Source organism: Manis javanica, chromosome 16 (assembly GCF_040802235.1).
Source record: "Manis javanica isolate MJ-LG chromosome 16, MJ_LKY, whole genome shotgun sequence".
Classification (NCBI taxonomy): Eukaryota; Metazoa; Chordata; class Mammalia; order Pholidota; family Manidae; genus Manis; species Manis javanica.
This window is the reverse complement of record NC_133171.1, coordinates 60,288,718-60,315,826: the sequence shown is the minus strand read 5'-3', so window position 1 is coordinate 60,315,826 and position 27,109 is coordinate 60,288,718. Positions and strand designations below refer to the sequence as shown.

The following is a 27,109-nucleotide window of genomic DNA, read 5'->3' as shown; positions in this document are numbered from 1 at the left end:
CTTGTAGCCTAAGATGACACTTGGGTCTCTCTGAGATGGTGGGTGGGCTTATTCGAAAGGCGGTATTCAGGTCTGGATTCTATCAAAAAGGGACACTACATTTTGGTAAAAAGAACAATTTATCTGGAATATAACAATTCTAACCTCTAACACACCTAACAGTTCATTGTCAGAGTTACAAAAATAACTTGATAAATCAGCAATCCGTAGCAGCAGATTTTTTAAACATATTTCTCTCAATCACTTATACTTAGAGATAAAAAATTTATCTGAACCACCAAATAAGGTTCTTCTAAATAAGACATAGCATATTTGAATAACAAAATTAAGTTCATCTAGAAGCCTGAGCTTAACAGTGGAAATACAGTCTTTTTGAGCACTCACGGGACATGAGAAAAAAAATGACTGAGACCTTGGCACAAGAGCAGAACATCAGTATCATTGTCAAAGCAAAACATCACACGCTCCATATTCTACTTGTTTCAAATTTTCTTCCTGTGTAAGTTTTAAAGCTTCTCAGCTTGTTCTTCTATTCTTAACCAATGGAATCCTAATGTTTCATCCTGGGATTGCTGGCTTTCCTACATGGCAGCGGCCGGTGTAAGAAACATCCAGAAGACACGGAGCAAGGCTCTCCCTGCTTGTTCTGATGTGGCATCTCGCCAGCAGTATCAACAAGAACACCACAGTCCTGGGTGTAGAGCTGTGTGGCAACTCCTAAGTATGATCACCCTGTTCTGAAGATTCTTTCAAGATTCCTGACCTCCAGATATGACTGCGTTCTGTAGAATCTGCTGCAACTTTTAATCTCTAAAATGTCTGCTTTGTTAAATGACTCTCTTGCTTGATAGTAATTGCTCTGGTAATAATATCTGAACAAACATGTTTTCTAAAGGTATAAATGCTTCCAAGATTTATTTATTAGAAGAGCTCTGAAATTTATCTCCCTAGAGGAGATGCCCAAGGGCATAATAAAGTCATGACTGACAGAACTCTTTTCTTAAAACAGTGTGTCTGAGTGATTTTCATCTTGTTAATCATGCAGATGAAAATCTCTGACCATAATGATTAAGAATCAGAAAACAAAGATAATTTTCAAAGCCTAAACATTTACAAAAGCCTATACATTTAAAAACACTTCCAAATTATTCATGGACCAAAGCTGAAATCATAATGAAAACTGTAAAATATTAAAACTGAAGGACAATTGTAATGTGTTCTTTCATATACAATAATAGTATTACACACAGCAGTAATAGTACTGTAACTCCATTAGGCTTCCCAGACCCATTCCAATGTGTGTAAGTACGTGGGAGGGGGTCTTCCCACACATACTTAGACCAAGCAGTTCTCAAGCACCAGCAGGGTGTTGGAGAATTCAATTCTGGTGCTATCTGCCTGGAGACAGCACCAGATTTCCCAGGTTAAGGGCTCCATCCCACAAGACTGCCCTCCACCCCCAAAACTCCAGTCACCAGTCACAATCCCCAGACAGTTACCTGTGCCTCTGACCTACCGGCTACAGATTGGAGGTTCCTACATCCTCCTGCTTAGGTTCAATTAATTTGCTAGAGCGGCTCACAGAACTCAGTAGAACATATTTACCAGTTTAATATAGGATACCGTAAAGGATACAAGTTAACAATCAAGGGCAAGGTCCCAAATAAAGGAGCTTCTATCCTCGTGGAGCTTGAGGTCTGACTCAGTGGCACATGGAGACTGTTTGTCTCTGTAAGCATAAGCTCTGCCTAACTGAGAAGCAGGATTCAAGAGCAATACACTCTTCGTAGGCATTTTTGTGAGGACATCCTCGCAGTCAAGATTGACTAAATTATTGGCCACTGGCTGATTCAACCTCCAGCTCCTGCCCTTGGACGGAGGGTCCAAAAGTCTCTCGTTAACAGGACAAAACACCCATTCCACCTTTAAGACTGCAGTGTTCTCAGGAACTGTGGTTGAGGACTAAGAGTACCTGTGAAATATATATTTGGTCATATGAATGACCAAGTATGTATTTCCTATGACTCATTATATTGCAACAATGAAATATCAAAAAGTGTTTGATGCAGCTAAGGCAATTTTACTGTATTAGTTAGTTATTGCTACATAATAAAAAATTACCCCAATTTAGCAGCTTAAGTCTCATTTATTACATCACAGTTTTGGTGGGTCAGGAATCTGGGGGCAACCTGAGTGGTTTCAGCTCAGGGTCTCTCACAAGACTGATCCAAGATGCAGCTACAGTCATCTGCAGCTGGTCCATCCAATTTCAAGTTCACACACCATTACTTCCAGTGTTTGTTAGGAGTGTATCCCTGGGTCCAGTCCATTTTCAAGCAGAGAGGAATTAAATTCTACCTTTTGAAGGGAAGAGTATCAAAGAATTTTGTGGACGTTACTTTAAATCTACCACAGTATTACCTAGACAGAAATTTACAGTCTTAGATGCATTTATTAGGAAAAAAAGAAATAACTAAATTAAATGTTGTCTAATAGAGTAAGTTTAAAAAAAATAGAGGAAGCCTCAAGTAAGAGGAAGGAAATGAATAGGCAAAAATAAATAAAAGAATAAAAATGTTCTACAACACTGAAAGCTTGTTTCTTGAAAAGATGACTAAAGAAATAAATGTTCAGCAAGACTGATCAAGAAAGAAGAAAGATTATAAATAACATTATTAAAAATGGAAAACAGGACAACTGGGAAGAATTGAGAAGATCTACATCATAACTTTGAAAACAGAGACAAGGACAATTTTATGTAAAACATAACTTACCAAATTGTGATGACATAGAAAACCTGAATAGATTATGATTTCCAAATAACATTAAATTTTTTATTTAATCTCTCTCAACAATAAATACCAGGTCCACCTGGGTTTCACAGTCAAGTTTTATCAAACTTTCAAAAAAGCATAAATTCCTATAAAAAAGTATTAGAGAAAACAGAGGGAATTGCTTCCTATACCATTTATAAGACTAATGTAAATTTGATACTGAAGCTAGACATACAGAAGGGAAGTCTGTAAAGGCCAGTTTTACTTACGAACATAGATACAAAAATCCTTAATATACAGAATTGAGAAAAAAGTATTGAGAGTTTACTCCTGGAATGTAAAATTTTAACATAAAAAATTATCAGTGTCATTCATCAACAGATTAAAGGAGGGAAAAAAATATGATCACATCAAGAGAAGAAATGCAGTTGATATAATTCAATATTCACTCCTAGTGAAAATGCTTAATCAACTAGGGATTGAATTCTATTAATAAAGCATATACTACAAAATCCTTGCCTGTATTCATTCTGTCTGGTATGACCTTAGACTTTCCTTCTTATCATTCAGATTTCATCTTTAATGCCACCTTTCAGAGAAAGCCTTTCTGACCATCCATTATAGACGCCAGGTCACTGTCACAATCTTATTTTAGTTTTTTGCATAGTGTTAGTTACTACTTATTTTTTATTTTCATTCATTGCCTGTCATCCTCCATTAGAACAGACCCCATGAGTGCAGGGAGTTTGTTTACCTTCTCACATGTGTAACCTAGACACACCCTAGCATATCACAGTGCTCAGTAAATGAACTCAGGAGACATGAAATCTGGAGATGACAGAATTGAGAGAACAGAGAAAATGAAGGAGAGAAAAATCATCAGAGCATAATTCAATAATGGAAAGGTTATAAATTTCTAGAATGATGGGGTCCACTGAGGTAATAGCACAATGGGGAAAAAAATCATACAAAAGCATATCTAGAAATTTAAGAGTAAGAACACAGGTAAGACCCTATGAGCTTCCAGAAAGAAAACACAGTCCACATACAAAGGATTGAGAATCAGAGTGCCAGAAGAATTTTCAATAGCAACAATGGAAGCTGGAAGACAGCAGAACAAAGCCTTTGAAATGCTGGAGGATAATTATTTGCAACCAAGAATCCTACTTAATGAATCCATCAAATAGTGTGAAGGAAGGAGAAACACTGCCACATCTTAATCTCAAAAATTCCACTTCCATGCATCATCTCTCAGGAAGATACTGGATGATGTTTCGCCAAAATAAATTAAGAAAAGGGAAAACGGGATAAAGAAATAGAACTAGTCCAGGATTCCCCGTATGATGGCAACAGGAGATCCCGGAAGCTGCACACACAAGGGAGCAACTGTTCTAACTGCAGGTCACAAGGCCTCGGGAGAGATGCATCAAGGAGACAAACTGCTAAGAGCACCTGATGAGTCAGCCTTGTGAGAGATTTGGACAACTGGTGGAGTCTGTGGTTCAATTGGAAAGGATGTTGGAAATAAAGCAAAGTGGGGGGCAAGTACTACCTCCAGGGAAGATAAAGTTGTATAGAAAGGAAAAGTGATCAGTTTACCACATGGCTCAGGTACACATAGCTTTTAGACAGACAGGTCAGTGGACATAGTGTATCCAACCGATGTTAGGACCACACTGAAGGGCAGTGGGTGGGAAGAGTGTGTGTGTGCGGCATGGAGAAAGACAGGGGGAACACAGCTAAATTGTCCTTCTCCACAGTGGGAAATCAGAGTGGAAAGCCCCAAACTCTTGTTATTCAGAAAAGATGAAAGTAAATACCCAAACAGTCTGCTAAAAAAGATGAACTGGGCACCTGGGGAGAGCAATGAATGGGACTGCTCTTTTTCTCTTGATAGGCACTGAGGATAGATTTGACCATACGTGCAGGTTCATAAAAAAACTTTCAAAATATGGATACAAAAAGGAAAAAGGTTCAAAACAAATGTTGAATAAATCTTGGTGGTAACTTTCTGTACCAAGGTGGTATCATAAAGTATGTATTTTTAAAATTATTTTGTTAGGCTATTTTATGTATAAACATTTATCTTCTATAGTTTATTTTGGAAATATGATACTCATAAAACTCACTAAGCAGCAATGACCTGAAAGTACTAATATTTTGTTCAAATGGAAATATCCCCTATTTAATAATTAACTTTTCATTATAGAACATTTCATAAATCTTGTTATATAAAAATTGTTCCCAAGAAGGAATAAAAGGCATTTTGAGAATTATGAATCTATTCCATAAGTAAAAGATTAGTAGAATATAACTTTAGGTAACAATTCACATCAACTGACAAAATTAATTTAAATTTTCAATATGCTAGTAATTACTCAGGATTCAAATGTGAACTGACATTATAATGGATAATTCATGTCCTATTTCTAATGACATGTATTTTGCTTCTATGTATTTAAAAGGAAAAAATTAAAAGTCAAAAGGGAAAATATACATGATAATTGAGACACATTTTGCATATATGGACTTGGGAAGATAAAATTTAAAAATAAGGGAAAACATAAATGAGTCCATAAATGAGAGTACAGGGAGGAAATACGTTCGTTCTTTGCCACTACTATAATCTTAGAGGTACTTGGTGTAATCCTTCCTATCTTTAATATAGCAATTAAAAAAAAAATCTGAAGAAAGAGACAAGGAACGGTCAGAGTTGAATGGGTCAGGAAGCAGGACTGAATCTCTTGAGGTGGTATTTCCTGCTTATTTTCTAAGGAAGGACTATGGGGGTGTGGTGCTGGGTGTCACTTCTTACAGGAGCCCCATCACATGCTCCATAGAGGCTGGGTCTCACCTTGGGGCCACCACTGCAGGAGAGGAAGGCCAAGGTGAAGCCTCAGTGTTGGCTGGTCCATGTCCCATAGAGAGCTTCTCTGGGGATTTTCAGAAATGACAGCATGTGTGTAAACAGTTGCCAAAAAGCCAAGTTGCAGAGTTCTAAAAGACCCAGAAGTGAGAGAGAGAGAAACCCTGGGCTCTTTTCTGACCATCCATTATAGACACCAGGGGACCCCTTTGCAGCCATAGAATAAGACAGTTTGATGATATCTGAGTTATAACAAAATACATAAAACCCAGGCTGTTCATTCAACAACTTTTTATTGAGCACCTACTCTGTGCCCAGCACTGCACTAGGTGCCATGGAGAATACAAGACAAGTATAAGATATGGTACCTGCCCTCAAGGAGCTTACAAAACTAGAGGCAGAAATCAGATGGCTGTGTAACTCAGGCAGCATGTGATATATACAAAGAGTACAACTTCAATGTGGTGGCCAAGAGCCCACCCGCCAAGATTCCCAGCGGTTGGGCACAGTCTCTCAGAGTGGCAGAGAGGATAAGCAGGGGACTAGCAGAGGGCCTGCAACGGGTAAACACAAAGGCCTGAGGTAATCTGGTTGAAGCAGGGCGCATGTTAGACCACGGGCACCAGGGGAGCCCAGACACAGAGGCTGGGACTTGGGTTGGGCCTGTGGGCAAAGATGCTTTAACGCCGCTCTTGACACGAAGATCTGGTGGCCTCGTTGTGGATTCCTGCTGCCTTCCTTCCATCTCCCCACACAGCCTGTCTGGTTTTGCCCTCCCCAGTCCCTCTCTTAGGAAAACAGACCCCAGATGTTGAGTAGGGCCAGTGACAGAAATTTATTACCCTGCTGGAGAAATCCACCAAAGCTTCTAAGGCAGGGGAGGCTCTGCTTTACTGGACAATTGCCCTGGTGTTTTTAGATGGACTGATCAAGAGCAGGAGATTCTGGATTCTTTTGAAAAACTCCTCTCCCAAGGCCCAACCCAGAGATCATTTACTGATCACTGGTCACAATGTTACTCCAAAGCCACAAGTATCTACATCCTTCCCCTAAGACCAGAGATATCACCTCCTTAGCGGAAACCTCCTGTGCCCAGCCCCGGTCTGGAAGCATGGACTCCATTCCAGACCTCCCGAGATGACATCCACTGGCACTCCAAGGGGCTTATTTAAAGGGCCTCAGTGAATTTTTGTTGTCTGTTTTCAGCATTTTCCTGTATGTTCAATGTTTTTTAAAGTGTCAGAGAAGGTAGGGAGCAGAGTGGATTTGGGCAAGGGGGAAGCTATGGGATCCAAGGACAGCGAAGCAGCTTTGACTTGTAAGTCAATGGTGTTTCCAAGAACAGTCGGCATGACATGCCATACTGGGCAAGGAAATCCTGCCTTGCCTCTTACTCAATAAAAAGAGTGCAGAGCTGGGTCAAAGGCAGTAGGCAGGAGGAGGAGGAGCCCTCATGGACTTCAGGGTCAGAAATTGGCACAGGAACTTCAGGAGGCCCGACTACAGCAGTACCTATGGAGTGACAGCACTGAGGGCCCCCGGGGCCACAGCCACGAGGAGGGGGAGGCAGCACACATGGGGTCCCTCCTCTCTGCTGCTCCAAGGGCTCTGGTCTGGTGCCTCCAAGACCCCATCACAGGGTTCTCTGGAATTCCAGAGAAATGAAGATTGGATGGGTCTGGGGCTGGCAGCAGGGGCTTGGGCTCACGGTCTCAGCAGGAGGCGTGTTCCTGGCCACTTCAGCCACAGGAAGGGGACGAGGCGCCGAGTGAAGGTAGCAGTGAAGGTGTAGATAAGTTCTTGTGACTCCGCGTTGGTGAAGGTCACGGTGCCCCCCTCATAATCCAGGGCAATGCCTACTCTCCGGGGCCGCAGCACCGGGAAGAGCTCGGCCTCGGGGCTGGTGTTGGCCCAGATGCCTGCTGAGGAGAGGCGCAGCGCCCACACCCCGTCCTCTGGCCGCAGGGAGAGGTCTCCCTTCCTCTTCACAGAGTCTCTGGCCACCCCCACCATGCAGCTTTCCAGAACTTCCTCCTCCTCCTCCTCCTCCTCTTCCTCTTCGTCCCCCAATGACTCCTCGTCCTCATCTGTTTCCCAGTCCTCATACCCATCCCCGTAGCCGGCCTCCTCTTCCTCCTCCTCCTCTTCCCCCTCTTCCTCCTCGTCCCCCTCCTCTTCATCCTCAGACCAGCCCTCCCTCTCCACCTCCACCTCCCAGTAGACCTTGCCCCAGGTGAAGCCCTTACTGCCCAGCACCCCCGGCTCACAGTCAAACTGCTGGGGGTGCAGGTATGCACCCTGGTACAGGCTGCTGTAGGTCACGCACTTCCAATCCTCTGAAAGCTGCAGGTACCCACTGGCTGACTGTGGGTCCAAGGTGACACTCACTGTGGGGACCAAGGAAGAAGTAACAGTGTCACTGGTGGGCTGGGAGGGAGCCAGCAGGCTCCATGGTGTCCATGACAGGGCAGCCACACTGCACAATTCAAGGGTAGGCAGGAATTGTGTCCCTCAGGAGTAGGCAGTGTATAACCTGATGATGGGGCTGGGAAGGAGCATAGTAGTGGGGCCTGGGGCAGAGATGGCGTCTGTCAAGAAACTCAGTCATAGGAAAAGCACTGGTGGTGGGACCTGTGGGGACTGACTCAATGAACTGAGCACAGGTCAGACTACCAAGAAGACACCACTACTGCAGACCAGAGTACTGGACTAGTCAGAAAATGCAACGGGGCTTTATAGACTTGCAGCTGGTAACTTCTGTTGTGTAAAAGAACTGGCTCCTGGGGGCAGGGCATAGTCAGAACCTCCATGGGGAGGGTATTCTTTATTTGAGGTAAATCTGGGAATAACCCTTTGGACACTCACCTGTTTTATATTCCAAGTCTCTCAGCAGCTTCCCTGGGGAGAAGAAAAGGACAGCAATGAACACATTTATGGGCCCATGTCTTACTCAGATGGTACTTATTTCCTGACAGGGCTCCATCCCTGAGATTCCAAGAAGAAGAGAGAAAACAATCATGACTCTGTCAGAGGAGTGTGGCCAGAGAAGAAGACCACAGGAGCCAGGCACCCTCTCTCACAGTGGAACCCCAGCTCCTGACCCCTGCCCCAATGCTCTCACCAACCCTTACCTTGGAATTCTCTCAGGCCTCTTTGCAGAGACATAAGTTTATCTGAGAATTCTCCTGTCCTTTTTTTAACTACCCGAGCAATGGGTTTCCCAATCCAGAACTTCTTCCGTGGATACCTGAGAAGATGACAGATGTAACCTGTTACTACTTATTCTTCTGGTATTCCTCTCGATTCTCATGACAACTATGAAGGGAGAGGAAATGATTATCCCCAATCAAGACAGAAAATAGACACTGAGTGAACTGCCCAAGGCTGAGTCAGGACTTATGACCATCAGCAGATTCAACATACAGAGTGCTTTTGTCTACTAAGCCATGTCCCTATCCTTATCACCCAGTCCCATCGCAGACAAGCAGAGTGCACCAAGGAGCTGGGATTACAGAGAACTTGGTCTGGTAGAGAGTGAGTCTCCAGATCTCAAGGAGGGAAAGTGATCAGGATGAACCACGGGAAGGGGCACCTCTGGCATCAATCACTCCCCACTGCTTCAAATGGATCGTGTCAAGGAAAAGGGGTGGGGATACAGCCACAGGAGAATGAGGTACACCGTGGAAAGGAAGCTCTTTTACCTGTTTAAGAAGTCTCTGGTGTCCTGAAAGGGAAGAAAGTACAAGTATAAATGTGAATCAATGAAGACTTCCTTCGTGTGCACCAACACTATCAGACACGAGGGGCCCCAACGCACAAAACGAATGAGACCCCTTCCTGATGGACCTGACATTCAGGTGGCAGCCCTGGAGAAAACAAGAAAGCAAACAAAATAATCACAAGGACAGAGCAAATCGGGGGGTGGGGTGGTCAGGGGATGATGACAGGGCCATCTTCTCTGAGGTGATGACATGTGTGCTGAGATTTGAAAAAGCAGGTAGTGCTGGCCAGTTGAAGAATGGGAAGAAGGCAAGATGGGAAAGGGCTGGCAAAGGAGGCAGAGGGGCAGATCATGCAGGGCTGGATAGGCCTCGTAAGAAGTTTCAACTTTTTTCCATGTATAGATGAAAGGAGAGCATCAAGTAGGGAAGTGGTATGTTCTCTGCTATACAGCTGGCTGAAACTGCTAAGCTTCCTCCAGAATCCACTCTCCTTTTCTTTTTAATGAAAGAACCCCTGGAGTTACAGCTGGGCAAGTGGCCACCCAGCAAAACACTACATTTCCCAGATTCCCTTTTAACCAGGCCTGGTCATATGACTAAGTTCCAGCCAATGGGAAGTGAAAGGAAGTAATGACTATAGCTCTTGAGTACCATCCTTTAAAAAAAGTAAAGTGCTTTCTACTTCCTTTTTCCTTGGCTAAATTTTGAATATGGTGGTGGTGAGCCCAACTTTCATTGCAGAGCTGAGGACAAAGTCCCTTGAAGTTACTGGAACAACCAGATTCACGTTAACCCAGTTCCCTGGAAGACCTCATAGACAGCTCTAGACTCCTCGCCTCTGAACTGTTACTGAAAGAGAAACTTGTGTTTGAGTCACTGCACTTGAATTTTGACACAGCAGCTAGCCAAAATCCTCAGTAATCAAACACTTAGCTGTCCTGTAGAGCATGGATTAAGGGAGGCAACAGGAAGGCGGTCTGGAGGCTGTTGCTGTACACCAGGCAATGTCCTCAACAAGGGCAGTGGCTTTGGCGACGGAGAAGCTGCCCACTGCAGGCATGTTTGAGACAGACTCCACGGGGCAAACTGGTGAAGGACAATCAAGGACAGACCTGGCTTCCGCAGGTGGGGCCATCTGGTGACAGGACAGGGTGGAATGGGAATGCGGTTTTTGTGAGATTCTGGTCATTTCCCCTTTGTGAGTCTAAAGCACCATAATACTCTACAGGAATTTTTGCCTTCCTTTCACTCATTCCACAGATATTCATTAAGTGCTTCCTGTGCAACAGGCACTGCTCTAGAAGCTTGGGATAGAGCAGTTAAAAAGAGACACAAATCCCTAGCATGTTAAGAGCTGACATTTTCTCGGGGGAGGTAGACAGTAAGCAATCAATGTAACGGACACATCACATTCTGTAAATGAGGAGGGCCTCGGGAAAAAGACTACAGCAGAGTGGAAGGGGACGGCGTGAGGAGGGGGGCAGTGAGCCTCCTGGGGAGAGTCGGATTTGGGGAATAAATGGTATCACCCAATCGTGGCTGCTGATGAGTTTCAGAAAGTCTCAGAGAGAACAGGAGGCTCTGCCCCTGGGAAGGCCATGCAGGAGGGCACAGCTACACCCCGCCCCCACTGTGACACAGCTGCCCAGGTTCTGGCAAGTCCTTTAATCTGCCCCTTAGGACAGGTAAGTCCGAGTCAGCTCCAGAGGAGGGGGCAACAAATCTGGAACTATGTCAGCCAACAGTCTGCAGAGATGCAGCAGGAGAGGGTGAATAAATGGGTGGTGGGTGTTGTGTGGGATGGAGGCCAAGAGGGCATGTTCCATGACATGGAAGTTTCTAGAAGAGCAGAAAGGGAAAAGGGTTAAAGCTTTTGAGTGGCCCAAAGTGGGTGGGACCCAGAGACCAGCACAGGAACCCTTCTCCCAGAGGTCACAGATGGGGGAAACTGAGCCCCACAGCCACCTGCAGCCTCTAGGGGGAAGCAGCCTGCCCAAGGCTCTCGGGGGACCTCCCACCAGGACTCCTAGGGCTGTTGTGAAACAGGCAGTCAGAGCAGAGAGGCTGGAGCTACGTATCACCGCTCTCCTCCTGGGACAGGGCTGGGTATCAGCAGAGCACTCACAAAGGCTTCATGGGTGTGGGCAGTGGCCAATGGTGGAAGAGGCCAAGGTGCAGTCCTGCCACCCGACCCTGCAAGATCCATCCAGGCTGAACCAGGCAGCTGCCAGAGTCCACCTGTCCTCTTCCATTCCATCCCCTTTGCTTTCTTCATGACATTCCCAGGCCGGAGCTCTTTCTTTTCCTACCACCTTTGTCAAAGGTCTCCGATTTACACCTTCTGTCCTGCTTCTCCCTATTACAAGTATTTCTCTACCAGACTGTTGGATCAGGGCCCCTATCTTAACAGGAGCTCATTCTTACTGTCTATTCACAGTTGAGTAATCTCTGGGAAAATATTAGTAAGAATTAAGGAGCTGGCCATGCAGTTCCCCTGCAGCAAAATCAAACCCAAACAAACACGTGGACAAAACCCACCAACACCAGCATTTCATGTACTGGCATTAAGCAGACACCCACTGTCTCCCCCACTCCAGGGATGAATGTCTTCCATGAGCAGTCTCAGAGGCACTGAGGGCCGGGACTCTGCTGGCCCACACAGCTCCTTTGGGTGGACTGGGAGAGGCTCCCCTCTAGGCAAACACAACTGGACTTCCGCCCCTACCAACACCTCAGCCATGGCCCTCTCTGTTCTACCAGGTGCACATACACATGGTGGTGGCCATGGGAAAAGAAGCGATGTGTGTCTCTGAAGGGGCAGCTGCAGGGGAAGAGGGAGAGGGAAGAGGCAGCAAGTCACCCAAGGAGTCTGACAGAGAAATTGGAGGGATCAGAATGACATCTGGAGGGAAGGGGGAGCCAGAGAGACATTTTGAACAAAATGAGAGAAAAGAACAAGAGCACAGAGGCCTGGGAGTGGAGCTCTGACTCAATTCCTGGCCTACCCCATGGCCTGGCACAGACCGCTTCCACTCCCCGGCCCTCAGTGACTTCACTGGTGGGGAGACTAAACTGGAAGAGTTTTAAATACCTGCCAGCCCTGAGTCGTGAGTCTGCATCCACAATGAAAGAGAGGCAGGCTGAGGCCATCTCTTTACAAGCCCTGTGCTGGCACATGCACCTGAGACCTTGCCTTGCCCCCTCTCCCTGGCTATCAATCTGCCCTGCCACCAGCCAGGGACAGCATTTACCTAGAGATCGTGGGTGGTTCCATGGCTGACAGACAGGCCCAGCCACCCAAATCTTGCATGGGAGGCTGTCACATAGGTCTTTTCCTGGCAAAGACAGAGCATGTCCCCTCCAAAGGCTGCTGAGCCCGGTTCAGGATGGTATCACCCCCCGAGCAGGAAGGGGTTGTGGTGTCATTTCAACTTGGTGACCTGCCCTCCAGTCCAAGACTCTCCCTCTCTCAGAATCAAAGTTGCTCCCACTGGGAAGCGTTCCAGAGGCACCCTGCCTGCTCTCCAACTTTTCCTATGAGTGTGAATCCACGGTTCCAGAGGAAACCTTAACTGTCTCTGTCTCCCTTCCCCTGCTACCCTTCTCTTTCAGACCATCCACGTCCTTGAGAGAGGCTGCCATTCAGCCCTCCCTCAGCCACCCCCAACCACTTCGGGCTTCTTCATCTCCAGAACCATAACCTGGACAAGTGTCTGCCAGTCACTTGTCAGAAAACGACTCACGATGACAGCAATGAGGATGGAGGATAGCAATGAAAATATTAATCACCTTCCCTTCCTTTCTACAGCACTTCTTACTTTCTTTAAACATTATTCTGGTAGAAAATTTACTCTGTGAAGTGACAGCATGCCAGTCATCTCATTTTAAGCTCGTGCAACTGCTGGATAAGTGAGGTGGCTAAGGATTATCATCCCCATGTGGCAGATTGGAAGATTGAGGCCCTGAGAGGGAGCAACTCTCTCCAAATCCCAGAGTCCTACCATCCTGTGTCCCAGCACCCTGCCTGGGGGGAGTGTCTCTCACCTGCATGAGCTCTGCAGCCGGCTGATGTGCCTTGCCCTCCAGCTTGGAGATGGCCAGCGCCAGCCGGGCAAGCTCCCCGATGCCCCTGGTCTTATACTTCTCCCTGCCCTCTGTGAGCTCCTGCTCCAGCCTGGCCAGCTGGTCCAGCAGGTGCTGCTCCCGCTCCCTCAGGAACTGGTGGCCCTGCTCAAATTCAGCCACGATGTACTGCCTCTGGTCCTGAAGCTTCTTCTGCAGGGGGAAGGGGAGAGCGGTGATGCCTCTGCCTTAGGGTAGAGAATCCCTCCAAGATATGGCGTTAAGAGGCGCATAGGCTGGCTTTTCTCCCCTAGCCACCCCACTTAGTGAATTCTACAGTGTTCAGGCTGGGAGGGGCTTGGAGCACTCCTGGGTCAACCTCCTGTCACAGAAGACATGGTAAATGAATCAGTTCAGTTCCCTCAGCGACTGTGGAATTGGAACCCTAACTCTGCCTGACTCAACAGTCCATTATCTGTTGTAGGTAAACCAGTATGTTCAGGGCCCTTTAAGCCAGCATGCTTTCCTCTCCTGGACACCAACTTCAGTATGTCACCTCCTCCAGGATGCTTTACTTGATTAATTTCATCCAATCCTGATCAATCCTCCCTTCAGCACCCCCTATTATGTATAACATCTGTGTGCTCCCCCTCCCTGCCATGTAGGACCACATCCTGTTCCCTCAGTGAAACTGTGAAATGTCTGTGCTCAGGAACCATGTCCTTTCCTGCCTCGGATCTCCTCACTGAGTCCATGCTGGAGTCTGACCAGTGTCTCGACCCCCTGTTGACTGCTATTGACCTGTTGACCTGTAGGGGCCCACGCACAGCAAGGCCCTCCTTGAACTTGGGCCAATTCTTGCTTCATTCTCCCTCTCCTAGGGCCCAGTCACTCACTGCTGGGCTCCACTTCCCTGGCACAGACTTTACTCAGAAAACCGGTACCTTCCTCCCAGCTTTCCCCTCTGACCCCATCTCTGATGAAGCTCACTTCACAGACTTTGCATCCTGCTCACACAACTTTGCATCCTGCTGCTCCTAGGTCCCTTCTCCCAGCTGCCTGCCCTTGTCCACTTTCAGCCGCTCGATGTTCTCTACCAGGCTGGCCAGCTGCCACACAGGTCGGATATTTTCTTTTTTAACAGGGTGCTGCCTTTTCTCTAACCGCTGGCAGCGGGGCAGACCTCACTAGACACAATGTCATCACAGTGGGTAAGGCCCTCAGCCCTCTCCTCAGTTCCTATCCTGGAGCAACTGTCCTTCTGCTCAGTGCTCTGGCTCCCCTATACTCAGAAATAGCACCTTTCTCCCTCTCTTTGAAAGAAGGCCGAAGCCAGGCCCTCCTCAGCAACCTCGACTCTGGCTGTCCCTGGCTGAACAGCAGCAGCTGCCAGACATAGCTTTGCAGCTGAGGTGAGCCACAGAAGAAAGACGACCTTAGCTGATGTCTGGGTGACCAACTCACTGATCAGATGAGGAGAATATGCCCAAAGCCTCAGACTTCAGACTGACAGGGCTGGGCTAAAACCCAGGTCTCCCAGTCACCGGTCCATGCTCGCTCTCCAGGTGTGCTGCCTCCTAGCAAGAACCCAGCTGCGTCTCTCCTTCCCAGGACTCCCTGTTCCGTGGTGGCCCAATGCATTGGGGCTTTCTCTTAACAGCCTCACTTACCAGCAGAGCCAGGATATCAGCTTCTCCTTTTGCCTGAAAGCCCTGTATTTTGTCTCTGTCTCTCCTTAGGATACTCAGGTGGTTCAGGATTTTTTCCTGTAAAAAGACAAGCAGTGGGGACAGGTGGGCGGTCTGGGCTGGGGCCAGAAGGTGGACTCAGGCTGAGTCCTGGGCCAGCAAGAAGCCTGCAGAGGGGTCTTAGTCAGGCCTCACCTCCGGACGGGCTGCAGAATGGAACATCCCAAGGCGGGTGGCAGAGCACCCTCTGGGGGCAGGAGGGCTTACCCTGTGGGGCTGGGCAGCCTTCTCCATGAGGACAGCAGTGTGGGGCCTGTGCTCCCGAGACTCCCGGCACATCACGCACAGCAGCTTCCCGTCATCCTCACAGTAGTAATGTAGCTTCTCCTGGTGCCGCTCACACAACTTTGCATCCTGCTGCTCCTGGGTCCCTTCTCCCAGCTGCCTGCCCTTGTCCACTTTCAGCCGCTCGATGTTCTCTACCAGGCTGGCCAGCTGCCACACAGGTCGGATATTTTCTTTTTTAAAAGGCTTCTTGCAGAGGGGACAGACAGGGCGACCCCCTGAGATGGGGCGCACATCAGTGGTACAGCTGCGGCAGAAGACATGGCCACAGTCAATAGTCACAGGGTCCCGCAGGTAATCGAGGCAGATGGAGCAGGTCACCTCTTCCTCCAGGCTCCTCAGTGGGGCTGATGTGGCCATGGTGTCCTCGGCTCACAGGAGTCTCTATTCATTCGTGGGGGCTTCTCCTCCTTGGAGACCAGACATGGAGTCAAGAGCTGGTACAGCAGAGGGGCAGAGATGGCAGCCTTGCACAGAGCTGCAAGCCCCAGCAGTCAGTCAGGACACTCACTGGCTCCTACACGGCTTGTACAGTATCAGAGCAAAAGGACTTTTCCAATCATCTAGTCTAACCCCCTCATTTTACAGATGAGGAAACTGAGGCCCAGAGAGGGTAGTTTGGTAGACTGGAGAGCAGAGCTGTCATGAGCCCATACCGTGCTGCTGGGAAACTGCTCTAATATACCAATTATGAAGAATAAGCCACTGGAAAACTATCATGATAAATATAGAAACCTACAATGTCTACTGTGCACATGGTGCTCCCTGGCTGGGGCTGGGGATAAACTGAGTCAAGAGACTCCTTCTGCTTGCTCCTCCAGGTTTCAGGTTTCAAGGACTAAGTTCCCCCAGGTTCTCTACCATGACTCCCAAAGCATCAAGAATCTGAGCTCTAGTGTCCCCCCTAAAGATGTGTCCTTGGGGTGTGCTCTGGTCTGGGTCTGGGTCTGGGTCCCTTCAAAAGAGCTGGCATCCTCCCAGACTCAGCATGCTGGCAGAGCACAGCGGGGTCACACTGGGCTCATTCTCACCTGTGATTTGCCCCCGAGTTGGCCTGGCTGCTCTGCTGATAACAAGGGTGGACTGTCCTAGTTAAGCTCACAAAGGAAACCAATACAGGAGGAATCCTCAGGTGGCTGTGACCGTGAGGGTTTTACCTTGAAGGCTTTACCCTTGGAAGAAGCATGGCAGCTGAGCACAGAGAGGGCTTTAGTCCTGTTTACCTTTGCAGCCCTGGCCCACTTCTTGTCTGAGGTTAGGAGCCTCAGCACAGCTGACTGAACAGCTGCCTCCTGTCCCAATTCTGTGTGACAAGAGAGAACTCATTTAATTACTCTGGGCCTCAGTTTATCCATCCATAAAATAGGGAGAATGATACTTACCTCCAAGGGTTTCTAAGTGGCCTGAGTGGATGAATTATGTTGCAAGTACAAAGCATAAGCACAGTACAGAGTGGGAACTCTAGGCGAGAGCCCAGAACTCTACGCTCCCAAATCCAGTGTGTGTTCAAGCACAAAGACGGCAAGAGCAGAAATATAAAGTAGTAGCAAGAGAGGAAGAGAGGATGAACCAGCTACAGTGACATGCATTCCTGAGCTAAACAAGAGCCTCGTGGGGTGGGGATTGGGGAATTTGCTCTGCTATAGATCCATGGAAGGCAACTGGAGTGGTTGCTGTTAAGACAGCCAGCAGACAGGGCACACAGGTAACCATGAGGCTGGAATGAAGCACTTGGAATCACAGGCAAACCAATACTATGACTGATTATGTGCAGTGCAAGTCTATCACAACGGAGCTCAGTGGCCTTCAAGTTTTTTCACAGTAGCGACATGAATGCGTGAAATAACCCCCCAGGCTTGAAAAGCCAAAGAGAAAAACAAAATAGTAATGTAAGGTCTACTCCTTGAGGACATAATGCAATAATATATTAAAGATATTTTATACATGGAAGTACTGTACAATGTAAGGGATTATTATACTACTGACAATAAATTCCAACCAGAAGCTCCAACAGATTTAGAGGTGGGTGACTTTAAGATGCAATGAATGTGAAGAAGGGTACATACAAAGCTCAAATTAAAGAATTATGGAATTCAACTGGCATATAAAGGGAATGAAGTTTTTGGAATGTTAGCAAGGCTGGTAAAAATCCCATGAATTGCCTGGTCCAATTCCCTGATGCAGTAGGCCTGACCCCGCACTTGCATTTGTAACCACCGCAAATGGTTTGGGAAGAGATAAGAGGCCTGGTGCTGGTGATCCCTGTGGGCTCTGCAGGTATTTACCAAGGCAGGTATTTACCACTCTGTTGAGTGGCTTGGAAGTTTAAAAGCTGATGTTATGTTTATTTTCTTGTGGGGGTGGCATGTCTATCTTTGGGGTAGGAATTGAATCCTGCTACAACTTACTGGAAGAGTACAAGAACTACCAAGAGCTCAACTACTGCTCCCTATCCACAAAAACTTGACATTATCAAGAGCCCTCATCACTTAGAGCAGGTGATCTAACCCAGGCTCTCCACACTGGGATTTGCTGGATCTTTAAAACCTCTTCCCTGAATGAAAATGACTGCATATGTACTAGATTAATAAAATTGTCTAGGGATTACAGAAGAACCCCAGCAAGTAAGTGTAGCAGGGATAAAAGAATTAGAAAAACACTGTTTTGTAACCCCCATTATACTAAGACAAGGATTATCATAGATGCTTAAACCATGAGGTGAAAGGTATTAGGGGACAAGGTAAGTCCCATGGTGCCAAAGTACCACCTAATGGATTACTTCCTAGCAGACTTGATATGGGAGAGACCTGGTGATCACTGTAACCAGTGACCATGCCCAGCACTGCTAACAGAGGGACAAACTGTTTCCAGGTACAGTGCCATATAAATTATACAGCATCATCTTTGAAGTTACCCTGCCAAAAATATTTGACCTGAATGGATCTAATCAAGCTTTTAGACCTAACTTCCAGTTTACAGAAAACATGAGGGACAGAGGAATGAGCTAACCTACACCATAAGGAAACATGCAGATAAACCCAGAATATGGGACATTCTACAGGACAACTGACCAAGTCTTTAGGGAAGTCAGTGTCATAAAAATTACTGCTTTTAATTTAAAAAGACTAAAGAAGAGTAATAACCAAATGTAACCACCTTGATCGGTTCCTGGCTTTTTAAAAAAGCTATAAAAATAGTTCAGGGACAATTAGAGGAAATTGGACAAAAGACTGGTGTCAAATCGTATTAAAAACTATTATTAATTTTTTAAATGGTATTGACTGATGAGACTGTCTATAGTTTTAGGCAACGCATGCTGCAGAGTATTCAGGGCTGTATGACTACAACTTACTTTTAAATGGTTCAACCAAACAAAAGGAAAAGGAAAATTTTCGGAGAACAAGGACAGTTGTCTATGAGATAGGAGATTCTATGAGATACAGTTTTCTGCCATTCTTTAAGTAATCTGTACAAGGGTCTGTAACTACCAAAGATGTTAAAGGCCACTAATAGAGAGCACAGTACTTGACACCTTGTAGAAGCTCATATGTGTTGAACAAACTGATTAAGAGGAACTGAAGGGAACGCTAATCGTTAAGAACCATTTTTGTAAGTCTGCCCTAACCAGACAAAACAGTGTGTTTCTATGTTCAATTCTATTGCCTGGTTATACAGACTCCACCTTGAACATATGGGCACATGTCACAGGACAGCTTTACTGTGGCACTGCTGAAATGCATCCAAGACCTGAGGTGTAAATCTGTGGGGTGACCAATCCCTGTTCAGGTCTGGGTTTTATAACCCAAAAGCCGGCTGACTAACAATTTCTTGGTGACAGTAATTACTTAGGACCTACTTTCTCTGCCACTTACACATCTTGTCTTATTTAACGCCCAAGTACTCTTCTGAGGAAACAGAGGTGGAGGCTCAGAAGCTTGGCGAGGGTAAGCAAGTTGCCCAAGCGCTGTGGCTAGGATGCAGGGTCTGGTGCTGATGGCCTGGGTCACCCTGCGACACTCTCGGCCCTACCCAGGCAAACTGTAAAGCAAGGTTTAATACCACCTGCTTTGTCAGCAAGCTCGGTTGAGGTCATCTACATGAAGGGCTCTGGGAGCTGCAGAGTGCTGACAGAAGGGGCCTGCATTCCTGCTGATACTGATTGACGGCACCCAACCTCAGATGTGCCAGGAAATGGGGTTCAAGTAGGAGAGACATGGGCAGACCAGAACAACTGCTCAGCACCCCACACGGAGTCCTTCCCAATCTAACACACAGCTGAACAAAGCCTCCCCCTACCTTCCTGCACTCCCCTATGACTCTGCCCTTCCTATCAGGTATGCCTCCAGCATGTTCTGATGATATTAACAGGCTTCTACAATAAGGCTAGAACTGTTATTCTCCTCTCCACTCCTGGCTCTGGGGCAGACAAAAATCCTAGACAGCCAGAGCTAGAAAATATCGTAGAGATAATACAGTCCACCCCTGTTCCCATTACCCAAATAAGAATTCTGAAACCCAAGAAGGCATTCAATACATGAATTACCAGAGGCCACACATCCCTCCTCCAGGGCAGGCAGGTTTTCTGTCCCTTCAATAAACCAGAAGCTGGTTATGATTCTATAGAACCAAGTATAAACTGAAGACACTCCCTACCCTTCCAAGTTCCCTTCCCCTCAATCCACCCCTCCCGTACAACTCTCTAGATCTCATAAAACACGTACTTGCACATGCCAACAGACAGGCCAGGTAATTTCTGGCAGGGCATTTCAGGATGGGGATGCCATGCACAATTCTTGTCTGAGAGAATCACTGTGAGCTCCAAGAACTGGCCGAGGCATTGCTGTCAACATGCACACCTTGTTGCCCGGCACATACATGGCTCACCGCTCCCCCTACCCCGGCATAGTTGCAGGATCAGAACTCTGGCCCCTCATTTCTCCACAGCTACCAGCTGCTGCCCCCACAAGTGATAAACTCTCCCTCAACTTTCTGTGGCTTCAGCAGCCCCCACCTTCTTCCCTGCCTCCTGCTGCCCTGGGCTTCTAGGTGTCACAGAAAGGGACCCCAGACACTGAATCCCAGCTGTGGACTCCAAAGCCCAGAGAAGTGAGTGGAGGGCCTGGATTTGCAAATTGGCCTCCAGGCTGCTTCTCAAACCCACGCTTCAAGCTCCAAACAAGAGCCTCTTCTTCCTTGTAATTCAAAGCCCTTAACGGCAGTCTCCATTCCCTGTAGGATCCCCATTTAAGGACTCCATTTCTTAATCCAAAATAAGTAAATTCTCCCAGAAGTACACTTCTGTGAAACCTTTACAAACCTGGAGAAGACCTAAATCAGGGCAAAAAGCAAGTGATTTGGATCTTACTAGAGCTGTTGTTGCACCCCTCCTGAGGACACCGAAGGCTTGGACTCCCCAGATTTTACAGCCCTGAAGTGGCTGTGGGCTGGGCACCAGGCAGTCCCAGGAGATCCCAGCTCTGTGGGCGGTGTGTTCCTGAGGTCGCACAGCATTACTTTTCCCCCACACAGCCAAGTGTCAAAGGTGCTCTGAAGCATAGTGCAGGCCACGCAAAGCACTGGGTCCAGAGGGAGACATGCTCTAAGCAGTGGAAATCCCCACAGGGCTCAGAGGGATATGGAGGTAGCAGCCAACTGGGGGTGGGGGAGTGGCAAGGCTCTGAAATGCTGCTGAGGGTTTTAAGTGGCAGGGTGTCATAAGTCATTCAACAGTTAATAGATATTTATTGGGGGCCTATTATGTGCCAGGCACTAAGCATACAGCAGGGAACAGAAATGTCCACGTCCTTGCCCTCCCAGAACTTACCTTTAGTAACATAACTGAGTGATCCTTTAGAAGCTGAAATCAGAGCTAACTGTAGGGATCACACAACCCTCAAGGTTTTCTGATTTACTTAAACCTCTCTCTTTTGCTCAGTGTTCCAGCCACTGAAGCCATCCTCTGGTCCCTCAAACACCCCCTGCCCCTAGTTAAAAATTCAAGTATGCTCAGTAACCACCCCTGTTAAAATCCCTTAATGGCTTCCAGTACCCACAGATAAAGTCAGAACTCCTTCCCCTGCTCTGTGAGGCCCCAGATAATCTAGGCCCAAAACTTGTCTTCAGGTTCATTTCTTGCCACTCCCCAAACCTGACACCATAGTCAAAGGAAACCCCTCTCCAAGCCTCAAAAAGTGCCATGCTCTTTCGTGCCCAAGCCCTCTAAGAATGCTATTCCCGCTGCATAGAACACCACTCCTTTCCTGATTAACAAAATGCTTTTCCAGCTTGAAGTAGCAGCTGAAAGCCACCTCCTCTGGCAAATATTTCCTGATCTGCCAGACTGGGACCACGCACTCTCGCTTACACAGCCCAAAGCACCCCATGCCATACCATGTACTTCTCTGCAATTGTGTCTTCTCAGTTGAATTACTTGCTCAATACCAGCTTTTCCCACCATGCTTGGACAGAGACTATGTCTGCCTTCTCCCCAGAATCTGGCACATGCCTAGCACAGCGCAAACAATAAAAACTGGCGGAGGAAGAGAATAAAGCCTAGATATTGGGTATCTGAGGCATACAAAATGCTTCCTAAGTGTCTGATAACGAGTGCAAGCAACTTGTCCTTTCTCTCCAGCAAGACAGTAAGTTATTAGAAAGGTGATTTCTTCCTCTTCCCTGCAGCAGCCAGACCAGTGGGCTGGACATCACCAGCATGACACCATTCATGGTACCCAAGATTTGGCTCCAGGAATGTAAAGAAACTAGCAGAAAAGGAAAAGCTGTGTCCCAGGCAATGACTGTTGGGGTATAAATGATAATGGTGATAACCATTCCTTCCCTCTTTTTTAGGTTTACACCTAGGTATGAATCCACACATCATCATTTCTTTTTCCTGATTTTGAGCTTCACATGAATGGAATCATACTGCATTAGGGGGAGGGGGGTTTCGGTTATCAGCATCATGTTTGTGGGGTTCAATCATGAGATCTGTGAGCTGATTCTGTTCATTTTCATTCTTTTGTGACTATTTAATTCTACTTCTGATGGCCAGCTGGGTTGTTTCCTGTTTGGGACAATTACAAATACTGCTCATGAACACTTCTGCGCATGTCTCCTAGCACACACAAGTGAGTAAATATATATTGTCAACTTATTCGATCAGGCCAAACCATTTCCAAAGTGACTATCTGTGTACGTTCTCACTAGCAGGCAATGAGCATTCATGTTGCTCCAGGGTGGTGCCAATACTGGTATGGTCAGCTTTTAAATTTTTGCCTATCTGGTAGATGGGAAATAGAATCCCATTGTGTGAGTGTATATGTGTATTTAAAAGGGAAGATGGGAGGGAGGGAAAGGAAGAGCATGAAAAAGGCCCAGTAAGAGGCCAAAGAATCCTATCAGATATTGTGCTCCTTGATTCAACTAAAGTGCTCTAAATGTTTATCTTTGGGAGGGAGGGGTCTACCCAGCTTCCATCCTTGCTTCCTTTGCTAATTCTACCCAATTTCTTTCTGGGGATCATGTGCTTAAGACAGAGCTCTCCCTCAGCTCAGGGGTAGAGGAAGAAAGTAAGTCTTAAGGCCCCCTGGCCACACTGCTTATTGCCAGGATGAGAATATGATTCAATTACAGCCAGGCACAAGGAAACCTAGTTGAGACAAGGGGGGTAAAAGATTCTCGTGGCTTCTTGGGAACACCAGGAGGTGAGATCATATGGTTTGGAGTTATAAGAGAGATTTTGCTAACCAGAGGGTTAGCCTGTTTGAGAATGCAGCCATCCCAGGTATGAAGTGAAAGAAACAGGGTCCTGATGGCATCTTGCAAAACCCTGTATCAAGCTGTGCTTGAAGCTACATCTACACTTGAACTTTTCCATCACATGAGCCAATAAATGCCCGTTTTGTCTAGCCAGCCTGGACCTGTGTGTCACTTGAAAAAAAAAATCCTGACTAATAAGGCAGAGGAAGTCACTGAAGGTTAGTAGGCTGAAATATACAGAGAGGTATGGTGTGGCGGGGAGCAGGGAAACCCAGCCTACTTACCTAGACAAAGGTCTGTGACAAAGGCAGACACCAAGTGGCAGCTCTCTCTCTGGTGCCCACAGGTCAAATACAAACTTCCAGGGCTTGCCAAATTTCCAACCTGCTCTTAGAAATTACAGGCCCTTCTTACAGTTCCTAGAATCTGTGAGTGAGGAAACACAGAACCTTCTTGTACCCCAGCTGTTGTTCTCCAAAGCCTAAAGTGAAGAGTCCTGGGTTAGGCCTAAAACCTGGATTTTCACTCAGCCTCAGCTACTCAGCTGTACAGCCTAGATTATTGGCCTTTTTTGGGTCTCAATATCACCATGAGGAAAGAGATGTCACTCTCCCACTTCAAAACTCCTAGCTGAGGTCAAAACTGCACAGCAGGGCACAAAAGGCCTCCCACAATTTAGACCCCACTTACCCATCAGCCCCCAATCCTGCCTCGCCCTAACTCTAAGCAGGAAAACAGTCCCTTTTTCTGGGCCCTCATTTCCCGCCCCTTGCCCTTGTACATGTTCTTTTCTCAGTCCCCACTCACCCTTGAAGGCTTGAATCAGATATACACCCTTGTCTGTGAGGTCCTTCCCATGCCCATCTACCTCAGGGCTGAATCCCTCCCTTGGTTAGCTTCTGCTGCATTTCTATTAGAGATCCATTCCACTGCTTAATGGATATTGTCACCTGTCTTTCTCACAACCAGACTGTGAACCCAAAGGTCACTCCTCACTGACCCTTTATCTCTAGTACCTGGCACAAAGTAGGTGGTCTGCAAATGTTGGTGAACCTAATATTATCTCATGATTCCAGAGCCCCATTATCTCCTTCCTTCTCCCCTTTTCACAACACTCCCCCTTTCCCACTTTACAATCTTTCTTCAGCAGGTTTCAAAGGCTCCCCTCAAATTAGATGTTTATCCCCCACAAACATTATCCAGCTTATCCACCACCTCCCTCCACACACACAGTTTTGAGGGGAAGGTCAACATTCCATGTCTACCAAGCTGGCAAGTTTTAATTCATTCTGGACATCAGCCAAATTAAACCTCTGTTTTCCAAAACCAGTGTTTTCCCATTCTCTCTGTCTTTTGTACTCTGGTCCTGGGGAGCTAAGTCTGAAGTCATCCCTCAAGAAGCCTCAGTACAGACTATGGACTGTCTTCTGCAGTGTCTCTGTGGTGGTCAGCTCCAGTCTGAGATGAGCCTGTCACTCCCTGTGGGGAAGTGACATCTAAGAAGTCATTTACTGCTCCTGGGCCTCAGTTTCCCTATCTCTTAGCAAGGGTACAATAATAATGTCTCGCCAAGTTCACCAGGCTGAGGTTCCTGTGAGGTCACATAAGTCAGTATTTTCAACAGCAAAAAGCTCTATAAACATACATGCTAGCAAGAAGCACAGAAGCCAACTTGAAAGAGCTCCAGTGGCCAAAACTGCAACAGTTTGAACAACAAAATAAAGTAGCAATGGATTATAAGCCAAAGTGTGCAAAAATATCCATGAGTCCATAGAGATGAGATACAAATAAATGATTGAATAAGTTAAATAAGGAAGAGAGACAAATTTCCCATGCAGAAGAATTCCAAATAATATATGTAGGTAGATACTTGTCCTCAAGAAGGACAAGCATACTCCCCCCTCCTTAGGTGTGGCCTTAGTCACATCTTTTCAAAGAGTACAGAAAGGGTGGAAAATAGAGTAACTTTGCAGTGGAGAAACCTCACATACACTATCTCAGCCAGATGATCAAGAACATCAGTCATAAATCATGTTGGCAGTGTGTACCCTTGATATGATGTGATGAGAAGAGCAACTACCTCTGTGGTCTTCCTCCCAATAACCCATAGCCTAGTCTTAGGAGAAAAACATCTGACAATTTTCAGTAGAGGAGCATCCTGCAATATACATGATCAGAAATCCTCAAAACCGTCAAGGTCATCAAAAACAAGTCAAGTCTGAGACACTGCCACAGTGAAGGGGAAGCATAAGGAGACACGAAAATTAAATGTAATGTGGGTGGGCTCATGAAACAGAAATAATACTTGGGTAAAAACTAAGGAAATGTGACTACACTAAGGACTTTGGTCAATAATAATATATCCAAGATGGTTCATTAATTGTAACATATGCACCATACTAACAAAAGATGTTAACAAAAGGGGAAAAGGTTTGGGGTATATGGGAACTCTACTGTCTTTACTTTACGATTTTTTTCTGTAAATTTAGAACTGTCCTAAAAAAGTGAAATCTATTAAGAAAAAAGGAAATTGCACTTTGGGGAACATAAGGAAATAAAGAATTTTTAAAAAAGCTAATTTGTTTGAACTTGGGGAAAAACATGCTAGGGATTATGATTTCTGCTAACAGTTAAACAGAGGGTCAGGCATGGTCCCTGACACTGGTATTTGTTGCACGCAGGAAGGAATGCCATTCTCCCATCTTTTGAAGAGCATACAAACCGTTGTGGTGTCAAAATCTGAAGTGTACTGGGAATCTGAAAAGTGTGTGCCAACCATTTGCTCCACAAAGACAAACTGACACACTTTTCTGAAAGCCAAATAGGGAGAAAACTAGCAGGGAAAATGCTAATGTGATGGAGGAGGAGGGAGTAAATGCACAGCTCCAAGTCTGTGTGGCTAAACCAGTTTATCCTGACGAAAATAAAAGTAAAGAAAACATGACCTTTGGTCATGGATTCGGCTCCAGGCAACCAGACAGTCATCTGGGCCCCACTCACTTCTGGCTCTGGAGACAAGGACGGATCAGTGCCTGAGTAGGAGAGGGGAAAGCGAGGAAGACCCACGAGGAAGGGGCGAATGGAAGCCCAAGCAAGAAGAGGGATTTGGCAGGGAGGGAGGACGGGGCGAACTTCACCTTTCTCCCGAGCCCGCCCGGCGGCCCAGCCCCATTCTGCTCCCGCGGCCCGGCCCTGGGACGCGTGTGCGACTGCGGCTTTGCTGCATTTCTCATCGGCCGCCTACTACTCACACTACTCTCGAACTCCGGACCGCGAATCCCAAACTGGGGTCCCTTCTTCCCGCGGCGGCTCGTCCCCGGTCGCAAGCCTCCGCGAGCAAAAACGCGACACTGGGTCTTCGCGGGGTGATCTCCGGGATCTTCCGAGCCCTCCACCGAGATTTCTCCCAGATCAGCGCCCGGATTGGTCCTTGCCGAACTCCGTAGCCCAGTGGGACTCCTACTCTCCCCTACGTCACTGATCACTGGGCAAATCCCCGGGCCGCTGCCGGGGGCGGGGCAACAGAGGCTGAGACAACTGAAATCCTGTTGAGCGGAAGCCGCGCGGAAGCCGGAGCCTGTTTTGCGCGCAAGGGGCGCTACCGCGTTACAGGGCGGGAGGGAGCCGACTTCGGAGGCCTAAAGAGCCCACCTGTACGGCTCTGCGATGCCAGAATTCCCTTCCCTCCTCGTGATCCCCGTGTCGGAAGGAGTTCTGCGCTAAGTGGCGTTCCTCAGATTCTCAGCGTTAAATAGGACTCCCTGCCCGCAGCGTGGCCTAAATTTGCTTCTTGAACCAGGCAGGATCTTAGAAAGCAAACACTTTAAGGACGCTGTTTACAAATATTAACTACTATTTTCGAAGCGCCTGCGATGAGTAAGGTCCCCATTCGAC

General features: G+C 46.9%; 1 protein-coding gene across 7 annotated transcripts; it reads right to left on the bottom strand.

The window, feature by feature from the left end:
* Positions 1-5,916: 5,916 nt before the first annotated feature.
* On the bottom strand, positions 5,917-26,616 carry TRIM26 (tripartite motif containing 26). 7 transcript variants are annotated; one of them, XM_073224979.1, is made up of 9 exons: positions 26,467-26,605; positions 23,500-23,641; positions 15,308-15,867; positions 15,095-15,190; positions 13,407-13,637; positions 9,342-9,364; positions 8,772-8,887; positions 8,506-8,538; positions 5,917-8,027 (listed from the first exon to the last, which is right to left on the bottom strand). In XM_073224979.1, the coding sequence occupies exons 3-9, from the start codon at positions 15,815-15,817 to the stop codon at positions 7,345-7,347; spliced, it is 1,692 nt and encodes a 563-aa protein (XP_073081080.1). In that variant the 5' UTR covers positions 15,818-15,867; positions 23,500-23,641; positions 26,467-26,605; the 3' UTR covers positions 5,917-7,344. The 7 variants fall into 7 exon arrangements, with proteins under 7 accessions (XP_073081080.1, XP_073081081.1, XP_073081076.1 ...); XM_073224980.1 differs by lacking the exon at positions 23,500-23,641 and adding an exon at positions 16,681-16,760; XM_073224975.1 differs by lacking the exon at positions 23,500-23,641 and having other exon boundaries at positions 26,467-26,616.
* Between the last annotated feature and the right edge of the window lie 493 nt (positions 26,617-27,109).